Genomic DNA, 23,404 nt, shown 5'->3' on the forward strand with positions numbered 1-23,404 from the left:
GCTGTTGTCTACTTTGATATTAAGCAAAATTTTGTAGCTGGTCCACCCAATGCCACAGTAAGTTTGTTTGGTAGACCCTGTAAGCGGCCATGTGCATTTACAGATTACCAACTCGGAACGTCTCATGCATCCAAAATTCTCGACTCCATGAAATTCAATCTGTTACAGGACTTCCCAAAGGCCATCGTCAAATTACATGAGGGAATTAAAACTACATTCTGCACAGCTTAGAGCTTTCTTAAGATGGTAAAGAATATTAGAATACAGCCTGAGCAAACTCATTTCACTTAACTCATAAGATTGGATTGGAAGGCCTGCAAATTCTTCAGACTTGTGGAGTAGGTACATCATGCTGTTCCCTCTTCTACAGAGGAACCTGGAAACTGCAGTAAGAAACATGAATCATGCTCTGCTGCTTTCAGTTGTCGATATCGATAATATCACTCATGTTCATCTCAATGTCTGCTACCTCTGATGAGTTGATTTTCAGCGAATCCAGATTAATCCTGGCATTATCTTCACCCCAGTCACCCAGAATGGGGACATCAGGTGCGTTAAAGTTGGAAATACATAAGTTTTTTCCTACCAACACTGAGGCCCACTGCATTGGCAGTATCCATGAAAATGGCCCACGCTAGAGTACTGCTCATCCCCAAAGGCTGGAAAATAAAAAATGGACAACAACAAATCCTCTCCCACATTGTACTTCAATCTGATGTGCAAATTTAGCCAAGGTCTATTCTGATGCCACTTCAGACTTTGATCTTTGGGCTGATGCACTTTTCTGATGCTTTTTCTTGGCTTTCTCTTTAGTGCAAATTGTAACAATCCTACTTGTACGTTTACAGAAGACTTTGAATCTGCCATTCTAGCCTTGCAATTGAGTATTTGGATACATTTTTATGCTTCGTTATAACTTTTGATGAAGCTTGCACAAATGGTAGACTGATTGTGACCATTTGTTACAGAAAATAAATTCTTAAAGAAGTTTTAAATTTTTAAACTAAGATTTTGTACAAAGCGATATATAAAATCCAAAAAATGCACTGGCTTGAATTTATTAACAATAAAATTCAAACTCCACTGAAAGAAAATCTGGCTTGGTATCAAAAGAAAACTACTGGTAACTGCCACAATCTGGCTGCATATAGAAATGCAAGTGGATGAAACCACATAGCATAGTTCCAGAAAATAGCCTTTTTTTTAAAAAAAAGGGCAACTGTCTGACTTCGCAGTGAATAGTTTTACCTTGTTCATGGTACTGTATCAAGGACGATAATCTATCCTGATAATTTTGTATCGCCTGCTTCTACAATGCAAAATGTGAGTGGGAAATCAACTGATCTGTCTGTTCCAATGATGTCATCGTTCAATAGTGATCTTACCCTCACAGAAGGCCATTGTGGAGAAAGAAATAAGTGGGCTCATAATGAGATGTCCCATGGCTCTATAAACTAGCTATCAACATTTTAATTTAATGCAAATAGTCAAGGGTATGGTTTCATCAATACCAGTGATCACCAATGGCTCTTGCACACACACAGAAATTAAACTGAAGTACACCCAGCTCTACAAAGGCTCAACCAGAATGTTAACATTGTTTCTGCATCTGTATGAGAGAGTAAACATTCAGAATCATGCTGTATTTATAACTTGCGTCCCAAAATACAACCCAAATAATTAACCACCAGCAATAAAGACGCTAAAAATGAGGTACTGTTCATTTTTATTGAATATTAAGGTAAATATTTCACATTAATACAGGCTACATAAAGTAGAGCCACTATACGACATGAAATTTACTCTCGTTTTAACCCTTTTTAGTATGTAAACAATTATACATGTATTTACCACTCTAAAACATCTGGATTAATTCACATAATTATCTAGTCCTCGGCTGCATACAAGCAGTTTACAGTACTGTTTAGCCAGCAGCACAAGAATAGTTTGTCCCAAGTCTTAAGTCAAAATGGCTAAACTAACCAGAGAACCGAACCTGCTATGCAGGTGATCACTTTGTTCATAGACAGTGGTAAATCAATTAAGTTCATGCGTAACAGCCCACACAGAATTTCAGTTAGGCACATCAGAAAAGTTTTGTCCTGTTAATTTCTTCCCAGATCAATCTAGTTTCAATCTCAGAAAGACATGTCAGGAATTTGTGGGCATGCTTGCGTCCTCTAGTTGACATGGTTCAGATGCACGTTACCAATATGTGGTGCCCAGGTTCCAGGCCACACCTGCAAAAGTTCATTAAAACTGAATGTTTATTTATGGCATCTATAATCCTATTATAGACATTTGCAAGTAAATACCATAGAACACTAAACCATGTAAATACGTTCCATCATTAAGACTTGAAGTTTTTAAGGCTCTAACATTGGAGAAGGAGGAATGAAGGGGAGAGGTCATTCCAGTAATGGACAAGGATGGTTGATATGGAGCTTTTTTTTTGAGTCAGGTAAATTCTGTCGCTTTTTCTCCCCCCTGCTTGCTTAAACACATGATAAGAATAATTTTTTTTAAAACTTTTGTTTGCTTTGTTCTTACGTGCACCATCTAAGCAACCCAATATTAACACTCGATGAATGTTCACTGCTACACATATGATTCTGAGCAACATCTAAGTTATTGATGTAAGCAAAAGTTTTTGCCACGATACTGGTATAAAGGCAAAAATAAACTTTTCAGCCCTAATCCCATGATCATAAACAAATTGCATACATTGAGAATGGATACCCACTGATTAAAGATACACCATCACTGTACATGGTGCAAATCAGACTTTTATGTGAAAGTGTGCTACTTCAACAGTTGCTTAAGTTTTACTAACTCAAGGAAATTTCAACTCATCCAGGACTAGACAGATGCCAGGCAAGTCAACAGCTTTCGAATATGTAGTGGGGGGGAGCAGAGAGAAAGATTAGGGTGTCACCAGCGTACATGTGGAAGATGACCCTGTACTTGCAGATGATGTTGTTGAGGGTTAGTACATAACTAAATAGGACAGGCTCAAGGATGGAGCTATTGGACACATCAGAGGTGACTGTGTGGCACAAGAGAAAAACCTTTTTTGGGATGCAGGAACTGAATAGAATCATGGTGAACTTAGAGGACAAAGGGAAAATGGAGTGGTCAAAAATGTTAAGGCAGCAGAGAGGACAAGGATGAGAAGAAGGGACAGCAAGCTCCAGCTTGCAGTCTTACAGGATCCCAACAAGGAGTATTGAGAGGCAAGCGCATAATTGGATGGCAGCGACAACTGCAAGAACCTCAGTAGAAACCTGCTCAATGCTGCTAATATACCCTTTTTTGCAATTTTACTCATGCAGTGGAACCCTATTACGAATTTAAAGAGCTCAAAATCCCCATATCAATAAAGCTCACAAAGCTCATTTTTATTCTCACCTGTTGGGGGTCAGCATTCTCAGAGGAGTTTGTGACAACCTTTATCATAGGATTCCAGGCAGGGTCTGCAGCATGAAGTCCATTAAAAAGAGGAGCCCCTGGGCCATCAGCTAACTGTGGATGTGGAGGAATCATAGCATTCCCATACATGGAAAGCGGCAAGCCCTGCTGAAAATAAAATAGTTCCATGTTTCATAAAAAGTCCCAGGTTTCTTTTCTGACTTTAAAAAATAATCTTAATTAAGATTGTTGTAAAGATCTTTTTTCAAGGGCAGCATTCCAATAGTTATTCTTCCATTTAGATAACTGTGTACTCATTTGTACATAGAAGTTCGACAAATGAAGGAGACAGAGCCTTTACCTTACTGATGTATCATAACTAAAGCATTTCCCAGTTAGCCAACTGATACTTGGTAATTACTAACTTCAAGCAAACCAAACACCTAACAGCCGAAGCTAAATACTCTTGGTTTTATCTATATAGAAAGTCAGCACTTAATACTAAGAAAATAATACCTTTGCCGCATGCATCGTCTTCGGAGAGGAAACACATGTATTGTGATCAAGGCAAATGAATGAACCTATTTTAAGCAAAATATTTAACTGTAATGTCCTATTAAACTACTAGATATCATAAGGGAAGTTAATTATTAAAGCAAAAACTTCATGGATTCTAAGCACAAAGCGAATAGCAAATAGTGAGGGGAAGAAAGTCCTACTGATTACTTGTGGATTTATTCCTCAAAAAACAGGGTCAACCATCCTGTTCAAAAGTTCAAGCTTCTTGATGCATCAAAAAGCATGGGCTGCAGCTACACCATTACATCCAGACACCCCATCTAATGTAGGAAATGTGTCAGTGTAAGACTATTTTCAGAAGTAATCTGCATAGAACACCTGTCTTGAGATTACCAGTTGAAGACATTCCAGGTTCAGCTATGCTTCCTTGGACAACAGTGGGAGCTTTGGATGCTACTGCATTTGAAAATTTATTCCATCGAGGACCACAAAGATAGCTGTTGCCATTGGCCTCAGGATACACAAGACTGTGGTTTAATTCTACAATCCAAGAAAATTTTGATGTTTCAAGCTGCATGATTATGAAGTGATCAAGTAATAAAAAAAAAACAATATCCAAAGGTGTTTGGAACCAAATATTTTAGAAAGGTAGATTCTGCACCTACTAAAAACTACTCCAAACAGATGAAGAATCCCAGCCTCCTTGGGGTGCATGCTTAAAACCAGCTAGGCTGGACAATTGTCATTTTTTGCAGTTATGAGCAGGTTATTGTTCAAGCACATACTTCAATGTATTACAGTTGAAAGAAGGCTGCCACTACTGACAATCTATTTGATTTCAACTTTCCAGAAATGACAAAACTTGCATTTTTGCAGTGCAATCTTAAAAACAAAAACTGCAAACACTAGAACTCAAATAAAAACAGAGTTGTTGAGCTGGAGTCCAAGCTGCAGACATTGTGATGCATCAGGGAAGGGGACAGTTACCTGGACACTTTGTTCCAGGAGCCAGTCACACCCCTTTGGTTAAGTAGTACTTTAGAGGTAGTCAGTGGTCAGGGACAGGAGGGTGTGATTGCAAGTCAGGCAGGTATGGGGACCCAGGATGCAGTGATGGAGGAGCCTCAGCCCTCGACCTTGTCCAACAGGTGCGAGATACTTGCTACCTGTATGGATGAGGACGAGGACTGCTGGGGGGATGGGCAATCTGACCACGGCACCGCGTTACAGGGGGCCATTCAAGTGGGGGGAGTAAAAAGGAATGTGGTAGTGGTAGGAGATAGTATAGTCAGGGGGATAGATACTGTTCTCTGCAGCCGCAATAGAAAGTCCTGAAGGCTGTATTGCCTACCCAGTGCCAGGGTTAAGGATATCTCCTCGCGGCTGGCAAAGAACTTGGAGCACGAGGGGGAGGATCCAGTTGTCGTGATCCACGTAGGAATTAACGACATAGGTGGAAGAATGAGGTTCTGCTGAGGGCGTTTGAGGAGCTAGGATCTAAATTAGTAAGTAGAACCTCAAAGGTGATAATCTCTGAGCCACGTGCAAATTGGCATAGGGTCAAGCAGATCAGAGTGTTAAATGCGAGACTCAGAGTGGTGTGGGAGGAAGGGGTTTCGATTCATGGGGCACTGGCACCAGTACTGGGAAAAGAGGGCGCTGTTCTCTTGGGACGGGCTCCATTTAAACCAGGCTGGGACCAGTGTCCTGGTGAATTGAATAACTAGGGCTATAAGGGTTTAAATTTTAAAAAAACGTGTGGGGCGGGGGGAAGGTCAGGTGAGGGGAAATTTAGAAATCTAAAGAGAAAAGACAAGGCAATAGAGCAGTGTAGCGATTTGGGTAAGGATAAGCAGAGTGTGACAGGAAGGGACAGAGTGGTTAACGGAAATAGTGCATCAATGAATAAGGTCAAAGCATGGAATAATAGTAAAAAGTTAAAATGAAAGGCTCTTTATCTGAATGCACAAAGCATTCGTATCAAGATAGACGAATTAGTGGCACAAAGAAAGATAAGTGGGTTTGATCTAATAGCCATTACAGAGACGTGGTTCCAAGTTGACCAAGGTTGGAAACTAAATATTCGAGGGTACTTGACATTTTGAAAGACAGGCATAATGGAAAGTGGGGGAGGGGGTACCTTGATAATAAAGGATGACATAAGGACAGTAGTGAGAAAGGATCTTGGCTCGGAAGATCAGGAAATAGAATCGGTATGGGTGGAGATAAGAAATAACAAGGGCCAGAAAACACTGGTGGGAGTAGTTTATAAGCCCCCTAACAGTAGTTATACCATTGGACAGAGTATTAAACAAGAAATAATAGGAACTTGTAACAAAGGTAATGCAATAATCATGGGGGACTTTAATCTTCATATAGGCTGGACAAATCAAATTGGCCAAGGTAGGCCAGAGGACAAGTTCATGAAATGCATTCGTTAAAGTTTCCTAGAACAATATGTCGCGGAACCAACCAGGAAAATGGCTATTTTACATCTGGTCTTGTACAATGAGACAGGGTTATTTCGAAATCTCATAGTAAAGGATCCTCTGGGGAAGAGTGATAATAACATGATGAATTTCACATTGAATTTGAGAATGACATACTCAAGTCCAAAATGAGACTCAAACTTAAATAAAGCCAATTACATAGGTATGAGGGGCGAGTTGGCTAAGGTAGATTGGGAAATTAGATTAAAAGGTATTACGGTAGACAAGCAGTGGCAGATATTAAAAGAAATATTTCAGAATTCTCAACGAACATACATTCCATTGAGAAATAAAAACTCCACGGGAAAAGCGACCCATCCGTGGTTAACTAAAGAAGTTACGGTTAGTATTAGGTTAAAAGAAAAGGCTTATAATGTTGCAAAGAATAGTAGTAAGCCTGAGGATTGGGCGAGTTTTAGAAATCAGCACAAAATGACCAAAAATTTGATAAGGGAGCGGATAGAATGAGAGTAAACTAGCAAGAAATATAAAAACAGATTGTATGAGCTTCTACAAGTATGAAAAAAGGAAGAGTAGCAGCGAAAGTAAACGTTAGTCCCTTAGAGGCTGAGACAGGAGAAATTATAATGGGGAATAAGGAAATGGCAGAGATGTTAAACAAATATTTTGTATCTGTCTTCACAGTAGAAGACAAGAAAAGCATACCAAAAATAGTGGGGAACCAAGAGGCAAATGAGAATGAGGAACTTAAAACAATTAACAACAGTAGAGAAAAAGTACTAGACAAACTAATGGGACAGTTATTAATACTGGTGAGGGAGTGGGTTCCTCTGTGGAGTGCAGCCAGAGCCATGACCATAGCACCATGGGTGGCTCAGCTGTACAGGAGGGGGGAGGAGAAAGGTCAGGAGAGCAATAGTGATAGGGGATTCTCTAGTTAGGGGAGCAGACAGGCATTTCTGCAGCCGCAGACTTGATTCCAGGATGGTATGTTGTCTCCCTGGTGCCAGAGTCAAGAATGTCACTGTGCGGCTGCAGAACATTCTTTGTGGGGGGGGGACGGCGACCAGCCAGGGGTCATGGTTCATATTGGAACCAACACCATAGGTAGAAAGAGGGATAAGGTCCTGCAGGCAGATTTTAAGGAGTTAGGAAAGAGATCAAGAAGCAGGACCTCAAAAGTAGCAACCGGTGCCGCGTGCTGGAGAGATAGTGCAGGAGGCGGGGCTTTACAGTTCTGGGGCAGGTGGGACCAGTACAAGAACGGTTGCACCTCAACGGAGCTGGGACCAATATCCTCGCGGTGAGGTTCGCTAGTGCTGTGCAGGGGGGTTAAACTAATTTGGCAGGGGGATGGGCACCAGGATGTAGCATTAGAAAGGAAAAACAAGAGGCGCTAAGGATCGGGAGAGACAGATAGCACTAGAGCAAGTAATAATACAGTATTAGGTAGGCTCAGACTAAGAGAGAGTACAAGAAAGTCGCGGACTGGTTTGCAGTGCATGTGTGCAAATGCACGAAGTGTGGTAAACAAGGTTGATGAACTGCAGGCGCAAATAGCCACATGGGAATGTTGTGGCGATAACGGAGACCTGGCTTTAAAAAGGGCAGGATTGGGTACCAAACATTCCTGGATACAAGGTGTTCAGGAAAGATAGGAAAGAGGTGGGGTGGGGGGGGGGGGGGGGGTGGCAGTATTGATTAAGGAGAATATTGCAGTACTGGAGAGAAAGGATGTCCTGGAGGGTTCAAGGACAGAATGTATTTGGTTAGTGTTAAGAAATAAAAAAGGTGCCATTACACTACGGGGTTTATTCTATAGGCCGCCAACTAGTGGGAAGGATCCAGAGGAGCAAATTTGCAGGGAAATTACAGAGAGGTGCAAAAGCTATGGAGTAGTGATAACTGGGGACTTCAACTATAGACTGGGATAACGATAATAATAACGGGCAAAGAGGGGGGAGGAATTATTGAAATGTGTTCTGGATAATTTTCTTGACTAGTACGTGTTTCCGGCCCAACGAGGAAGGAGGCATTACTGGACTTGCTGGACATTCTAGGAAATGAGGCGGGCCAAGTGGAACAAGTGTCAGCAGGGGAGCAGCGATCATAGTATCATAAGGTTTAGAATAGCTACAGAACAGGACCTGGATTCAGCCTGGTTCTCACTTGTATGATCACCCTGACATCTCTCTGTGCGCGCTCCCCCCCCCCCCCCTCCCGCTCCCCCCCTCCCGCTCCCCCCCTCCCGCTCCCCCCTCCCGCTCCCCCCTCCCGCTCCCCCCTCCCGCTCCCCCCCCCCCCCCCCCCCCGCTCCCCCCCCCGCTCCCCCCCCCCCCCCCTCCCGCTCCCCCCCTCCACCGCCCCTCCCACCGCCCCTCCCGCTCCCCCCCCCCCCGCTCCCCCCCCCCCCCCGCTCCCCTCCCCCCCCCCCCCCCCCCCGCTCCCCTCCCCCCCCCCCCCCCCCCCCACCGCCCCTCCCGCCCCCCCACCGCCCCTCCCACCGCCCCTCCCGCTCCCCCCCCCCCCCCCCCACCGCCCCTCCCGCTCCCCCCCCCCCCCCCACCGCCCCTCCCGCTCCCCCCCCCCCCCCCCCACCGCCCCTCCCGCTCCCCCCCCCCCCCACCGCCCCTCAAAGACTGGCAGGCAAAACTGTGATTGAACAGTGGGCGGCCTTTAAAGAGAGATGGATCGGGTACAGTCTAGGCACATTCCCACGAGACAGAAAGGTAGGGCAACTAAAGCCAGAGCTCCCTGGATGACAAAAGAGATAGTAAGATGAAATGGGAAAAAGGGGCGTATGACAGATGTCAGGTTGATAATACAAGTGAGAACCAGGCTGAATATAGAATGTTCAGAGGGGAAGTGAAAACGGAAATATGAGGAGCAAAGAGAGTATGAGAATACACTGGCTGCCAACATAAAAGGGAATCCAAAAGTCTTCTACAGTACGTAAACAATAAACGGGTAGCAAGGGGAGGGGTGGAGTCGATTAGGGACCATAAAGGAAATCTACTCATGGAGGCAGAGGGGATGGCCGAGGTACTAAATGAGTAAACAGAGAGTAGTGGTGAACAGTTGTTTTTTGGGCTGGAGGGAGGTGTACAGTGGTGTGCCCCAGGAGTCAGTGTTGGGACCACTGCTTTTCTAGATATATATTAATGGCTTGGACTGGGGCCCAATTTCAAAATTTGCAGATGACAAAACTTGGAAGGATAGTAAACAGTGAGGAGGACAGTGACAGACTTCAAGAGGATATAGACAGGCTGGTGGCATGGGCGGATACGTGGCAGATGAAATTTAACGCAGAAAAATGAGAAGTGATACATTTCAGTAGGAAGAACGAGGAGAGGCAATATAAACTAGAGGGCACAATTCTAAAAGGGGGACAGGAACAGAGATCTGGGGATATATGTGCACAAATCGTTGAAGGTAGCAGGACAGGTTGAGAAAGCGGTTTAAAAAGCATACGGGATCCTGGGCTTTATAAGTAGAGGCACAGAGTACGAAAGTATGGAAGTCACGATGAACTTTATAAAACACTGGTTCGGCCAGTGTTTAATACTTAAGTATTGTGTCCAGTTCTGGCACAGCACTTTAGGAAAGATGACAAGCCTTAGAGAGGGTGCAGAAGAGATTTACTAGAATGATTCCAGAGATGCGGGACTTTAGTTATGTGGATAGACTGGAGAAGCTGGGGTTGTTCTCCTTAGAACAGAGACTGTTGCGAGGAGATTTGATAGAGGTATTCAAAATCATGAAGGGTCTAGACAGAGTAGATAGACAGAATCTGTTCCTATTGGCGGAAGGGTCAAGAACCAGAGGGCAGAGATTTAAGGTGATTGGCAAAAGAACCAAAAGGTAACATGAGGAAAAACTTTTTTTTACACAGCGAGTGGTTTGGATCTGGAATGCACTGCCCGAGGCAGATTCAATCATGGCCTTCAAAAGGGAACTGAATAAGTTCTTGAAAGGAAAAAACTTGCAGGACTATGGGGATAGGGCAGGGGAGTGGGACTAGCTGGATTGCTCTTGCAGAGAGCCAGCACGGTCTTGATAGATCAATGGCCTCCTTCCATGCTGTAACCTTTCTATGATTCTATGACTAAAAGCCAACAAATCCCCTGGACCTGACAGCCTATATCCTAGGGTTCTAAAAGAGCTGGCTGCAGAGATAGTGGATGCATTGGTTGTGATCTTCCAAAATTCCCTAGATTCTAGAACAGTCCCAGGGGATTGGAAGGTAGCAAATGTAACATCACTATTCAAGAAAGGAGGGAGAGAGAAAACAGGTAACTGCAGGCAGAAAATGCTGGAATCCATTATTAAGGAAGTAGTAACAGGGCACTTAGAAAATCATAATTTGATTAGACGGAGTCAACATGTTTTTATGAAAGGGAAATCGTGTTTAACAAATTTATTAGAGTTCTTTGAGGATGTAAGTAGCAGGGTAGATAAGGGAACCAGTGGATGTAGTGCATTCGGATTTTCAAAAGGCATTCAATAAGGTGCCATATAAAAGGTTGCTACACAAGATAATGGCTCATCGGGTTGGGGGGTAATATATTAGCACGGATAGAGGATTGGTTAATGGACAGACAACAGAGAGTAAGGATAAGTGGGTCATTTTCAGGTTGGCAGGCTGTAACTAGTGGGGTGTCACAAGGATCAGTGCTTGGGCCTCAGCTATTTACAATCTATATTAATGACTTAGATGAAGGGACCGAGTGTAACGTATCCAAAGTTTGCTGACGATACAAAGCTAGGTGGGAAAGTAAGCGGTGAGGAGGACACAAGGAGTCTGTAAAGGTAAGTGAGTGGGCAAGGTGGTGGCAGATGGAGTATAATGTGGGGGAAATGTTAGGTTATTCACTTTGGTAGGAAGAATAGAAAAGTAGAATTTTTTTTTAAATGGTGAGAGACTATCAAATGTTGGTGTTCAGAGAGATCTCTGTGTGCTTGTACATGAAAAACAGAATGTTAGCATGCAAGTACAGCACGTAATTAGGAAGGCAATTGGCATATTGGCTTTCTTTGCAAGGTGATTAGAGTATGGAAGTCTTGCTACAAACGTACAGGACTTTGGTGAGACCTCACTTGGAGTGCTGCGTACAGTTTTAGACTCTATCCAAGGAAGGATATATTTGCCTTGGAGGCGGTACAATGAAGGTTCACTAGATTGATTCCTGGGATGAGAGGATTGTCCTATGAGGAGAGATTAAGTAGAATGGGCTCTACTCTCTGGAGTTTAGAAGAATGAGAGATGATCTCATTGAAACATAAGATTCTGAGGGGGCTTGACAGGGTAGATGCTGAAAGGTTGTTTCCCCTGCCTGGCAAGTCTAGAACTAGGGGGCAGAGTCTCAGGATAAGGGGTCGGCCATTTAAGACCGAGATGAAGAATTTCTTCATTCAGAGGGTTCCGAATTTTTGGAATTCTCCACTACAGCGGGCTGTGGATGCTCAGTCATCGAGTTTCTTCAAGACTGGGATAGATAGATTTTTGGACTCTAAGGGAATCAAGGGATATGGAGATTGGGCGGGAAAGTGGAGGCTTTTTTAAAAATTCGTTCATGGGATGTGGGCGTCGCTGGCAAGGCCAGCATTTATTGCCCATCCCTAATTGCCCTTGAGAAGGTGGTGGGGAGCCGCCTTCTTGAACCGCTGCAGTCTGTGCGGTGAAGGTTCTCCCACAGTGCTAGGGAGTTCCAGGATTTTGACCCCGTGACGATGAAAGAACAGCTTCGAGTGTTGTTGGAGCTGCGCTCGTCTAGGCAAGTGGAGAGTATTCCATCACACTCCTGACTTGTGCCTTGTAGATGGTGGAAAGGCTTTGGGGAGTCAGGTGGTGAGTTACTCGCCACAGAATACCCAGCCTCTGACCTGCTCTTGGGGCCACAGTATTTACGAGGCTGGTCCAGTTTAGTTTCTAGTCAATGGTGACCCCCAGGACGTTGATGGTGGGGGATTCAGCGATGGTAATGCCGTTGAATGTCAAGGGGTGGTGGTTAGACTCTCTCTTGTTGGAAATGCTCATTGCCTGGCACTTGTCTGGTGCAAATGTTACTCGCCACTTATCAGCCAAAGCCTGGATGTTGTCCAGGTCTTGCTGCATGTGGGCATGGACTGCTTCATTAACTGAGGGGTTGCGAATGGAACTGAACACTGTGCAATCATCAGCGAACATCCCCACTTCTGACCTTATGATAGATGAAAGGTCAATGATGAAGCAGCTGAAGATGGTTGGGCCTAGGACACTGCCCTGAGGAACTCCTGCACCAATGTCCTGGGGCTGAAATGATTGGCCTCCAAAAACCATTACCATCTTCCTTTGTGCTGGGTATGACAACAGCCACTAGAGTGTTTTCCCCGATTCCCACTGACTTCAATTTTACTAGGGCTCCTTGATGCCACACTCGGTCAAATGCTGCTTTGATGTCAAGGGCAGTCACTCTCACATCACCTCTGGAATTCGGCTCTTTTGTCCATGTTTAGACCAAGGCTGTAATGAGGTCTGGAGCAGAGTGGTCCTGGCAGAACCCAAGCTGAGCATCGGTGAGCGATTATTGGTGAGTAAGTGCCGCTCGATAGCGCTGTCGACGACCCCTTCCATCACTTTGCTGATGATTGAGTGTAGACTGATGGGGCGGTAATTGGCTGGATTGGATTTGTCCTGCTTTTTGTGGACAGGACATAACTGGGCAATTTTCCACATCGTTGGGTAGATGCCAGTGTTGTAGCTGTACTGGAACAGCTTCGCTAGAGTGCAGCTAGGTCTGGAGCACAAATCTTCAGCACTACAGCTGGGATGTTGTCGGGGCCCCTAGCCTTTGCTATATCCAGTGCATTCAATTGTTTCTTGATATCACGTGGAGTGAATCGAATTGGCCGAAGACTGGCTTCTGTGATGGCGGGGATATCGGGAGGAGGCTGAGATGGGTCATCCACTCGGCACTTCTGGCTGAAGGTGGTTGCAAACACTTCAGCCTTGTCTTTTGCACCCACGTGCTGGACTCTGCCATCATTGAGGATAGGGATGTTCACAGAGCCCCCTCCTCCCGTTAATTGTCCACCACCATTCACGACTGGATGGGGCAGGACTGCAGAGCTTTGATCTGATCCATTGGTTGTGGAATCTCTTAGCTGTGTCTATAGCATGTTGCTTCCGCTGTTTAGCATGCATGTAATCCTGTGTTGTAGCTTCACCAGTTGGAACCTTATTTTTAGGTGCACCTGGTGCTGCTCCTGGCATGCTCTTCTACACTCCTCATTGAACCAGGGTTGGTCCCCTGGCTTGTTGGTAATGGTAGAGTGAGGAATATGCCGGGCCATGAGGTTAGAGATTGTGCTGGAATACAATTCTGCTACTGCTGATGGCCCACAGCGCCTCATGGATGCCCAGTTTTGAGCTGCTAGATGTGTTCTGAATCTATCCTATTTAGCACGGTGGCAGTGCCACAGTTGAGGCCAAAGATCAGCCATGATCTTATTGAGTGCCAGAGCAAGCTCAAGGGGTCGTATGGCCTACTCCTGTTCATATTTGTTATGTTCTAACACAAAATGTTGGAAACACATAGCTCAGTCAGCATCTGTGGAAAGGGAGTGCTGATGAAAGGCTGCATACCTGAAACATTAACACGTCTATTCTTTTTTTAATTCACTCTTGGGACGTGGGCATCGCTAGCAGTGCTATTCTTTATTGCCCATCCCTAGTTGCCCTGAGACGGTGATGGTGGGCATTCTTCCTGAACTGCTGCAGTCTATGTGGTTAAGGAACTCCCACACTGTTAGGTAGGGAGTTCTAGGACTTTTTCCCAGCAACGATGAAGGAATGGCGATCTGTGTCCAAGTCAGGATAGTTGGGAAGGGAACTTAGAGGTGATGATGTTCTCATGCATCTGCTGCCCTTGTTCTTACAGGTAGTAGGCATTGCCGCTTTGGGAGTTCCTGCGGATGAAGCCTTGGCAAGTTGCTGCAGTGCGGTCTGCGCATAGTACACACTGCACCACAGTACACTGGTGGTGGAGAGGGCGGATGTTAAGCTAGTGGACAAAGTGCCAATCAAATGGACTGCTTTGTTCTGGACGGTGTTGAGCTTCGAGGTTGCGGCAGGTACACCCATCCAGGCAAGTTTACTCCATCACACTCTGACTTGTGCTTTGTAGGTGGTGGAAAGGCTTTGGCGAGCTAACAGGTAAGCCTGTCACTGCAGAATACCCAGCCTCTGATCTGTTGTAGTCGCCACAGAAAGTATATGGCTGATCCAGTTGAGTATCTGATCAACGGTAATTCTAAGGATGTTGAAGGTGGGAGACTTAGCAATGCTAATGCCATTAAAAGTCCAGGGGCGGTGAATAGGCTCTCACTCGTTGGAGATGGTCATTGCCTGGCACTTGTGTGGCACAAATGTTACTTGCCTCTTAGCACCCCAAATTTAGATGTTGTCCAGGTCTAGCTGTATGCGGGCATTCACTGATTTGCTCCACAGATGTTGAATTCACAAAATTAGTTGTTTTTGTAACGCGAGACCTGGTTGTGCAAACGTGGCAGCCAATCGGTACCAATAATATCTCACAAATAGCAATGAGATGGATGACTAGTTACTTTTATTTTTTGGTGGCTTCAGTTGAGGGAAGAATGTTGGCCAGGACACTGGGAGAATTCCCTGCTGCTCTTTGAATAGTAGCACAGGATCTTTAGCATCCACTTGAATTAATGGAATGAGCAGATGGAGCCTTGATTTAACATCTCACCCAAAGGGTCACATACATGACAATTCAACACTTCCTCAGTAGTGCACTGCATCAACTTGAGTATAAGCTTAAAGCCTGATGTAGGACTCGAACACATAACCTTCTGATTAAGAAGCTGTCATACTATGCAGGGTAACCTAAGCATCCAACCTTTTCAGATCTTTAAAAGGCACATAGCTGTTGGACAAGTGACTTGATGAACTTTGTATGAGAACCATCACAAAAGAATGACAGGTGAAGCAAAAAATTGCCTTGACAATATTGAGACTTTACAATTTAACAACTATAGCCAGAGCGAAAAAAATAGACAGACCTAGGATTTCCCATAACAGTTTGACACATTTAACACAAAGTGTGGACTAGCAACGATGAAGGAAGGTTCACCAAGTCCAGGATGAAAACAAAAGGAACTAAAACCTCAAGATTGGAGTCCAAATTTTTTTTTTAGCTTGACTAAGACCAGGTTTGACGCAACAATGATATCAGCCAACAGCTGCTGTTATGTAAGAGCGTTACTCAAAGCTGATGTCAGCACCAGAGGGAATAACCTCCCATAATTGAAGCTGGCATCAAGATCTACATGGGCTGCATCAGCTCAATACACAAATATGGATTGAGATATCTCTAGTAACCCAATCCATCTCATATTTCTTAAACTCCACACACATATAATTGCTGATAATCTATCCTTAACATACAAATACACAGGAAGCCATCAAATAACAGGAAATGAGATTGCAGCTCAAGAACAATAACTCATAAGCAGTTGCGATTTGTTGAGCTGGTGAGATCAACTTCAATCATTTGTATGTAGTTTTTAGAAATTTGAAGTTCTTTTTTGCAGTTTCTTCAGATTGTATTGAAATTTAGGCATTAATATACCTTTCTTTCAAAGTGTGATAGCTTGTTTTCTTAGCAATACTTTTATTGTTTTGTGCTAACAAAATAGAAGTGCAAATCTAGAATCAAGCCTTATATGTGGAAGGGCTAGAGGGATGACATAACTTGCAGGGATTTTTTTGAAGATCAAGCTGGGAGTAATCTTATCAACCTCCTTCCTGTCCCACTCACTCTTCTCACTGCTGATTCCACGGACTCTTCCAGCGGATCAACAGTCTCCCTCCACAATGCCCGCCCATCTGCAAATAAGCCCCTTGTCATCCATGACCTTATTGTGAATGATTACATTGACATGACCTTGACTGAAACTTGGCTCATGGGTGATGATACCTTGCCCCTTACTGAAGCTTCCCACCATTTGCCCCACTCAAACTGCACATGTATCACCAAACGTCACCGTGGTCTGTCCCTCTACTCCTACGGCACCTTCTCCCCTCTGAACATCTCACCATGTTTCACCCATCTCGCCTCTCCTTTAAAATCTTCATTCTTTACCTCCCACGCAAGCCCCACGCCAAGTTTTTCACCAAGGTATCCTCACTGCTTTCCTCCCTCAGTCTCTGCACCAAGCGACTACTCACACTGGGTGATTTCAACCTCCATTTCAACTCACCTTGCCCTCTTAACTGTTCTCCCTTTACCTCTCCCTCCATATAAACTCTCCTACCCACATATGCACGGCCACCCTCACTACCTTGCCTTCTCATGTGGCCTCTCTATTCCTATCAACACATTTACAAACATACCCAGCTCCAATCATTTCCTTGTGTCCCATTCAGCACTCCTTTCCCCCTTCCAACCCCACTTCCTTCTGCATACCCCCTGGAAAAATCTCTTCTCCAAGTCACTTACAACGGCACTTTCAAGCTCCTTTAAGATGCTCTGTAAAACCCACCTCTGACCAAGCTTTTAGTCACCCATCCTAATATCTCCTACTTTGGCTCTATCAATTTTTGTCCGATTACGCTCCTGTGAAGCGCCTTGGGACCACCATTCCGTTAGCTGCATGTGTGCGCGACTGCGCAGCAGTCCGTTGCATGCCCTGCACTTTGGCACTCTGTCCGTGCACGGCCAGGATAAAAAACGCGGCCAGCAGAAGGCCCAAGAGGAGCGAGAGGATAAAAAGCGCGGTCAGCAGAAGGCCCGAGAGGAGCAAGAGGATAAAAAGCACGGTCAGCAGAAGGCCCGAGAGGAGCAAGAGGATAAAAAGCACGGTCAGCAGAAGGCCCGAGAGTGGAGAGGAGAGGGTACACACGTTTTTACAGTTGCCGTCAACGCACAGAGGCAGAAATTGAAAGTGTGACGTCAAAGGTCAGCAAGCGTCACTTTTTTCTCTAAGTCAGGGCAGGGGTTTAACTAAGAGCTTAAATCAATATCTTAAACCAGATAAATTAATTAGTTAATAAAACCAAATTGTGGGGAAATGCAAGGTTATTCACTTTGGTAGGAAGAATAGAAAAACTGAATATTTTTAAATGGTGAGAAACTATTAAACATTGGTATTCAGAGAGACTTGGGTGTCCTCGTACAAGAAACACAAAAAGTTAGCATGTAGGTACAGCAGGCAATTAGGAAAGCAACTGTCATGTTGGCCTTTATTGCAAGGGGTTGGAGAACAAGAGTAAGAAAGTCTTACTACAATTGTACAGGGCTTTGTTGAGACCACACTTGGAGTACAGTTTTGGTCTCCTTATCTAAGCAAGGATATACTTGCCTTAGAGGCGGTACAGCGGAGTTTAACTGGATTAATTCCTGGGATGAGAGGGTTCTCCAATGAGGCGAGGTTGAGTAGAATGGGCCTATACTCTCTGGAGTTTAGAAGAATGAGAGGTGATCTCATTGAAACAAATAAGATTCTGAGGAGGCTTGATAGGGTAGATGCTGAGAGGTTGTTTCCCATGGCCGGAGAGTCTAGAACTAGGGGGCATAGTTGCAGGATAAGGCATAGAGATGTAAACTTGGACAAAATATATAAACATTGGAAGACGGAGAGACGGAAGAGAAAAACATCCAAACCAGAGACAGTCGCCCTCTTCTCCATCATCTGGCCTGTCATCTACAGACTCTGGGTCTCAAACAGAATGTCCCCATTCTTCTGGTGACAGTGTTTACTTCTGAGATTTCTATAACCAGTTTTGTTTAATTAAAAATCCTTGACAGCTCGCCTTGTTACAATTATCTATTATTTTGTACATTTCTTCTGTTTGTTTATATACCCTGAATAATGTTTTCTAAACAGATCTATTCAAAATTGTGATTTTTTTATTTTAATGGTAGCGCACACACCCTTTATATCGGTGCACAAACCCAAATTCATTCAGCACATGGCCGAAACAAATTAGAGGGAACATTGCTTGGGACGTTCCACTACATTAAGGGTGCTATATAAATGTAGCAGTTGTTGAAAAGGTACAGTGCCCTATTTCAATAACTGATTATTTACATGTCAATTGTGAACAACTGAAGCTTAGCTATTTTATAATGTGAATGGTACTTAAGTATAGCAACATGCAGGAAGCAAACTGTGTGAGTTGGGGACAGAAACCATATGTAAACTTGATTTTGACTGCTCAGTACCAGTTTAGGAACATGTCAAGTTTCCAACAGTAACATTTGCCCCCCCGTGAACTACTGCACAGCTTTATTTCTCCAAACTGTTGCAAGTGCACGAGCTACAGTGAAGTTTTGTGAAAAATAAACACTAATTGTATGTTTTTGGTCCAGCTTTAAAATTACAATACACTGCTTTATCATGATGCCACAATGCAGCTATATATGCATTAAATCCCACCAAAACTGGCTAAAAAAATTTCAGTCTGCAAGTGGTTTATGCCAAATTGATTGTGATGGAATTACAATTCAACCACTCATGCATTGTGCAGTCTTTGATTATGTATAAATTACTACTCCGCGATATTCATGCTCTATTTTTTAAAAATTCAAGTAATTTTCACTAACCTTGTTATAATCCATGAAGTTGCTTGGCACTGGCTGATGGAATGTGTTTGAAGGTGCCACAATTCCAGTATCATCTCTTTCCAATGGCTGATGCTGTGAAAATGAAGCTGGGTCCGATATAGATTGATGCATTAAGTGACCACCCATCACACCTTGGGACCAGCCGGATATGCCATCTGAAAGAGAAATCCATTCTTCTCAAAGAACAACGATAAGAGTTTGTGCCTTTAACACTTAGCCCTGCCACCTCAACACCCTACAGATCGCAAACACACTGCAATTAATAACATAGGAATACAAGAAATAGGAGCAGGAGTAGGCCATATGGCTCCTCGAGCCTGCTCCGCCATTCAATCAGATCATGGCTGATCTTCGACCTCAACTCCACTTTGCTCCCCGATCCAGATATCCCTTGATTCCCTTAGAGTCCAAAAATCTATCCATCTCAGCCTTGAATATATCCAATGACTCAGCATCCACAACCCTCTGTGAAGAAATTCCTCCTCGTCTCAGTCTTGAATGGCCTTTCCCTGCGATTATGCCCCTTAGTTCTAGACTCTAGCCAGGCGAAACAATCTCTCAGCATCTACTCTGTCAAGCCCCCTCATAATCTTATATGTGTCAATGATAACTCACCTGAATTATTGCTGACACCAAAAGACCAGATCCCTCCTTGCCCTACAGGAGTTGTCAGGTTACTACCCATCATGGTGGAAAGTGGTGTCATAGACCCAGTCTGCCTAATGCGAGCTGACCTTTCTGTTCCAATGGGTGGTGGTACCTTCCGATCCTGGTTTGCATTACTTGATTTTGGTTGGCCCAAGGAAGGAGGTGCAGAAGCAGCAGATAAGGGTGAAGAAGCTCCAGAAGAAACTGATGGAGGGGATTCACCTGCATGGAAATGGCAGTCCAAAAAGAAGTAAATTACATCCAACAATTCGTAGAACAGCATTACTCTAAACAGTACAATTCTTTTCAACTGCAGTGCTCTATAATGCAATATTTTTTAAACTATAAATTCTGAACCATACCCACTGGGAAAAAAACCTCAACTGAAACAGAAATTAAACTCGGGTATGTATGTCTATATTACACTTACTTCTCGCCAATTAAAGAACCAAAGGTGAAGACTGATGATCAGCATCTTGTGTACATGGTTCCTGATTTTGATTCCCATTCTTTTGTTTAAAAATAATCAGTAAAAATTCAGATCTTTAAACAAAGTAATAGGTCTAGAGATGTTGAAGACCCTCAACAAGCCTTCCCCTCAAAGTGCTGGTTGGAAATGTTTCTGCACTTCATTTAAATGCCAGTCAAAATGTAGTGAAGAAAACACTCAGACATGCAAATATCATTGTGAATGAAAAAAAAATCAATTTCTGAAAACGTGTTAGTGCAAATCTTTTCCAGCACTATTTTCTTCACCAAAATATGTTATGACACCATCTTTAAATGTGTTTTGCAATAGAAAAACTTTGGCATTGACAAATTCAATATAACGTTTGGGGAAACTAACCTAATGATCTCAAAGCGTTCAACAATTCTTTAAAACAAATCCATCTAACTGATTAAGGCTAGAAGTCAATGCTTATGGGTATGTAGACAGTACAGGAAAGCTTTCCAACTCGCTTAATGTCCAAGGGAACCAAGATGCTGAGAAGAGACCACTTATCAATTGCTGGCAATCTGAGAAATGTTTTATGGTGAGATGATAAGTTAGTGTTCAAGTACATAATGTTCTTTTACACACAATCCTTAGCATTATCTTTTTAAAGGAACCCAGAAAATGTGAGGAAATCCCAAGATCAATAAAACTCCTTTGAGTTTTACCAAACACATTGCTTCTTATAAATGCCAGAATGAGACAAATGAGCAGCGCATGTCTGATAAGGGGGGTAAACTGATAGTAAAGTTACTGAGTACAACATTGCTAATGTGCTCCAACTCTGTCTTTTTCCCCCCAAAAGAGGAAGGACAATCAATCAAATTTTGTCTGGTAACACTCCTGTGAAGTGCCTTGGGATTTTTTTTTATTACATTAAAGGCGCTGTATAAATGCAAGTTGTTGTTTAATATCTGACTTTTTCTTTTGAGGTCCACACTCTAATGTTCCTGCAGGGCTAGACTGAATCTCAACCTCTTCCTGTCATCCTTCTCCCCAAACCCCCTAATGGTGAAAGTTTAAAATACATTTTAAAGTATGCCATAGCAGATGGAGAATAGCCACCACTCAGTTTCCCTCATGTTGTAGATACACAAAGTGCACAAGGACAATGTTGCCCATGTGCACCGCCACATACATGGCGTTAAATTGGTCTACAACTCACCAATTCTGATAATGGTTTTATATACTTATATGAAAGTGCAATACAATTTATTCTACAGGATAAGCATTTGGCACTCAAGAAAACAATGAAAAGTTAAGGAATAATTGACTGAAGTTGGCAATTGGTTTAATTTTCATTGTAAATTAACAGGTTTCTGGGATGTAGAATTAACAAGACACCCATTATTCTGACATACATTTATTCATGTAAGGACTTGCACAACACCAGGTTATAGTCCAACAGTTTTATTTTAAATCACAAGCTTTCAGAGCTTTCCTCTTTCATCAGGTGACGAAGGAGGTAAGCTCCGAAAGCTTGTGATTTAAAATAAAACTGTTGGACTATAACCTGGCGTTGTGCAAGTCCTTACATTTGTCCACCCCAGTCCATCACCGGCATCTCCACATCATGACATTTATTCATAGCATACTTGTGGCATCCACAACATTTATCCACATAACTTAGTGTTTTCAAATTTAATTGTTGGGAGATGATGTTAATTTAACTGGTCTTACATACAAGCAAAACATTTTTGAAAACAAAACTGCCATAAGAACCACTGGCTGTATCCAAACTCAGGGCTGATACGTACTTCCTTAGTGCTGCCTCTTTCAATTATTTTGTTTTGCAATATTAGCATCACAATTTTCTAATTATGTTTTGAAGTTTGGACCTACTGGAGATTTTAAAATGAATGCATACAATGAGTAGTGGATCCTAGATTAAGGAGCATAACCTCCCACCCCCAAAAAAGCCACTAAAATGTAGAAAGGATTGGCTTGTACATACATGTAGCTGGAGCTGTTGTTGAACTCCAAGGGTGTGGGGAAAAATGTTGTCTGCTGAAGCTAGGAGCAGGCATTCCTACAGGGGCTGGTCCTTGTACATACACCTGACTTCCAGCCATACTTGGAGCAAAACTCGTCATTGGGGTGGAAGAGGAAGAAATGGCATTGCCTGATGGGTCCATAGCAGACATTCCTTCAAAAACATTTTTAAAAAAGCACATGTAATGGAATATCTGAGAAATGCACATTATAAAAAGTGACTATCTATAACTTGCACATTTCTCTCTTTAATAAAGGGATAATAATTCAAACTACAAGTGTGAGTAGCACTCACCAAAGTCTCATTGCAAAAAGGGGTAGAGAAAAGGAGTTGTTGAAGTCTTTCAAAAAGTTGAAATGCAAGCACAGACATGCACGTCATAAGATGAAAGGGACTAATTTTAAAATATGCATTTTAAAAAGTGAACTATTTCAAATGTAGATTTTCCCTTAGAATTGTTGAGATATTATTGGCATGCCACAAACGCATCATCTCAGAATGCTCTTGCTATCCTAACCCAAGAAAAATGTTTTATAACCATCACCTAATAAGGAACAGGAGTAGGCCATTTAGCCCCTCTAGCCTGTTGCGCCATTCTATCAGATCACGACTGATCTGTACCTGAACTCCATTTACCTGCCTTTGCTCCATGTTCTTGGATACCCTTATCCAACAAAACTCTATTGATCTCAGTCTTGAAAATTCCAATTGACCCAGCATCCACAGCCTTTTGGGGAGAGAGTGTTCCAGATTTCCACTACTCTTTGTGCGAAAATATGATTCCTGATTTCCCTAACTGGTCTAGCTCTAATTTTACGATTATGTCCCCTTGTTTTGGATTACCCCAGCAGAAGAAATAGTTCCTCTGTATCTACCCTATCAAATCTCTATCATTTTAAACATCTTGATTAGACCACCCCTCAACCTTCTAAAATCAAGGGAATACAAAACAAGTTTATGCAACCTGTCCTTATAATTTAATACTTTAAACCCTGAAATCATTCTGGTGAATCTGTGCTGTGCCTCTTCCAAGGTCATTTGCATATCTAAAGTCTAACTTATTGAGGTCAAGTTATTTTTCACAGGTGCATAAATGTATTTGGGTTATTTTCAGCTTTCCTAATATTGAAAGAATCCAAGCAATGAGAGCCCCTTTTACAATCTGGCATTCAATTTATGAGGTCACCTATTGATTTTTATAGACACACAAACTGCAACCATGAATAATTGTAAGAGCACCCATTTTCAAAGGGAATCTTGT

The 23,404-nt window shown here is 43.0% G+C and overlaps 1 protein-coding gene across 10 annotated transcripts in view; it reads right to left on the minus strand.

The window, feature by feature from the left end:
* Positions 1-1,709: 1,709 nt before the first annotated feature.
* Positions 1,710-23,404, minus strand: part of ankhd1 (ankyrin repeat and KH domain containing 1) — a 160,156-nt gene continuing 138,461 nt past the window's right edge. For 6 of the 10 annotated variants that reach the window (XM_067996301.1, XM_067996300.1, XM_067996304.1 and 3 more), the window contains 5 exons: positions 22,105-22,296; positions 19,625-19,879; positions 18,989-19,164; positions 3,409-3,576; positions 1,710-2,240 (listed from right to left, as the gene is read on the minus strand). In XM_067996301.1, coding sequence (XP_067852402.1) covers positions 2,181-2,240; positions 3,409-3,576; positions 18,989-19,164; positions 19,625-19,879; positions 22,105-22,296 — 851 coding nt within the window. In that variant the 3' untranslated portion in view covers positions 1,710-2,180. The remainder of the gene's footprint in view (positions 2,241-3,408; positions 3,577-18,988; positions 19,165-19,624; positions 19,880-22,104; positions 22,297-23,404) is intronic. The other 4 variants (XM_067996302.1, XM_067996299.1, XM_067996297.1 and 1 more) reach the window with 2 other exon arrangements.

Source organism: Heptranchias perlo, chromosome 14 (genome assembly GCF_035084215.1).
Source record: "Heptranchias perlo isolate sHepPer1 chromosome 14, sHepPer1.hap1, whole genome shotgun sequence".
NCBI classification, from domain to species: domain Eukaryota; kingdom Metazoa; phylum Chordata; class Chondrichthyes; order Hexanchiformes; family Hexanchidae; genus Heptranchias; species Heptranchias perlo.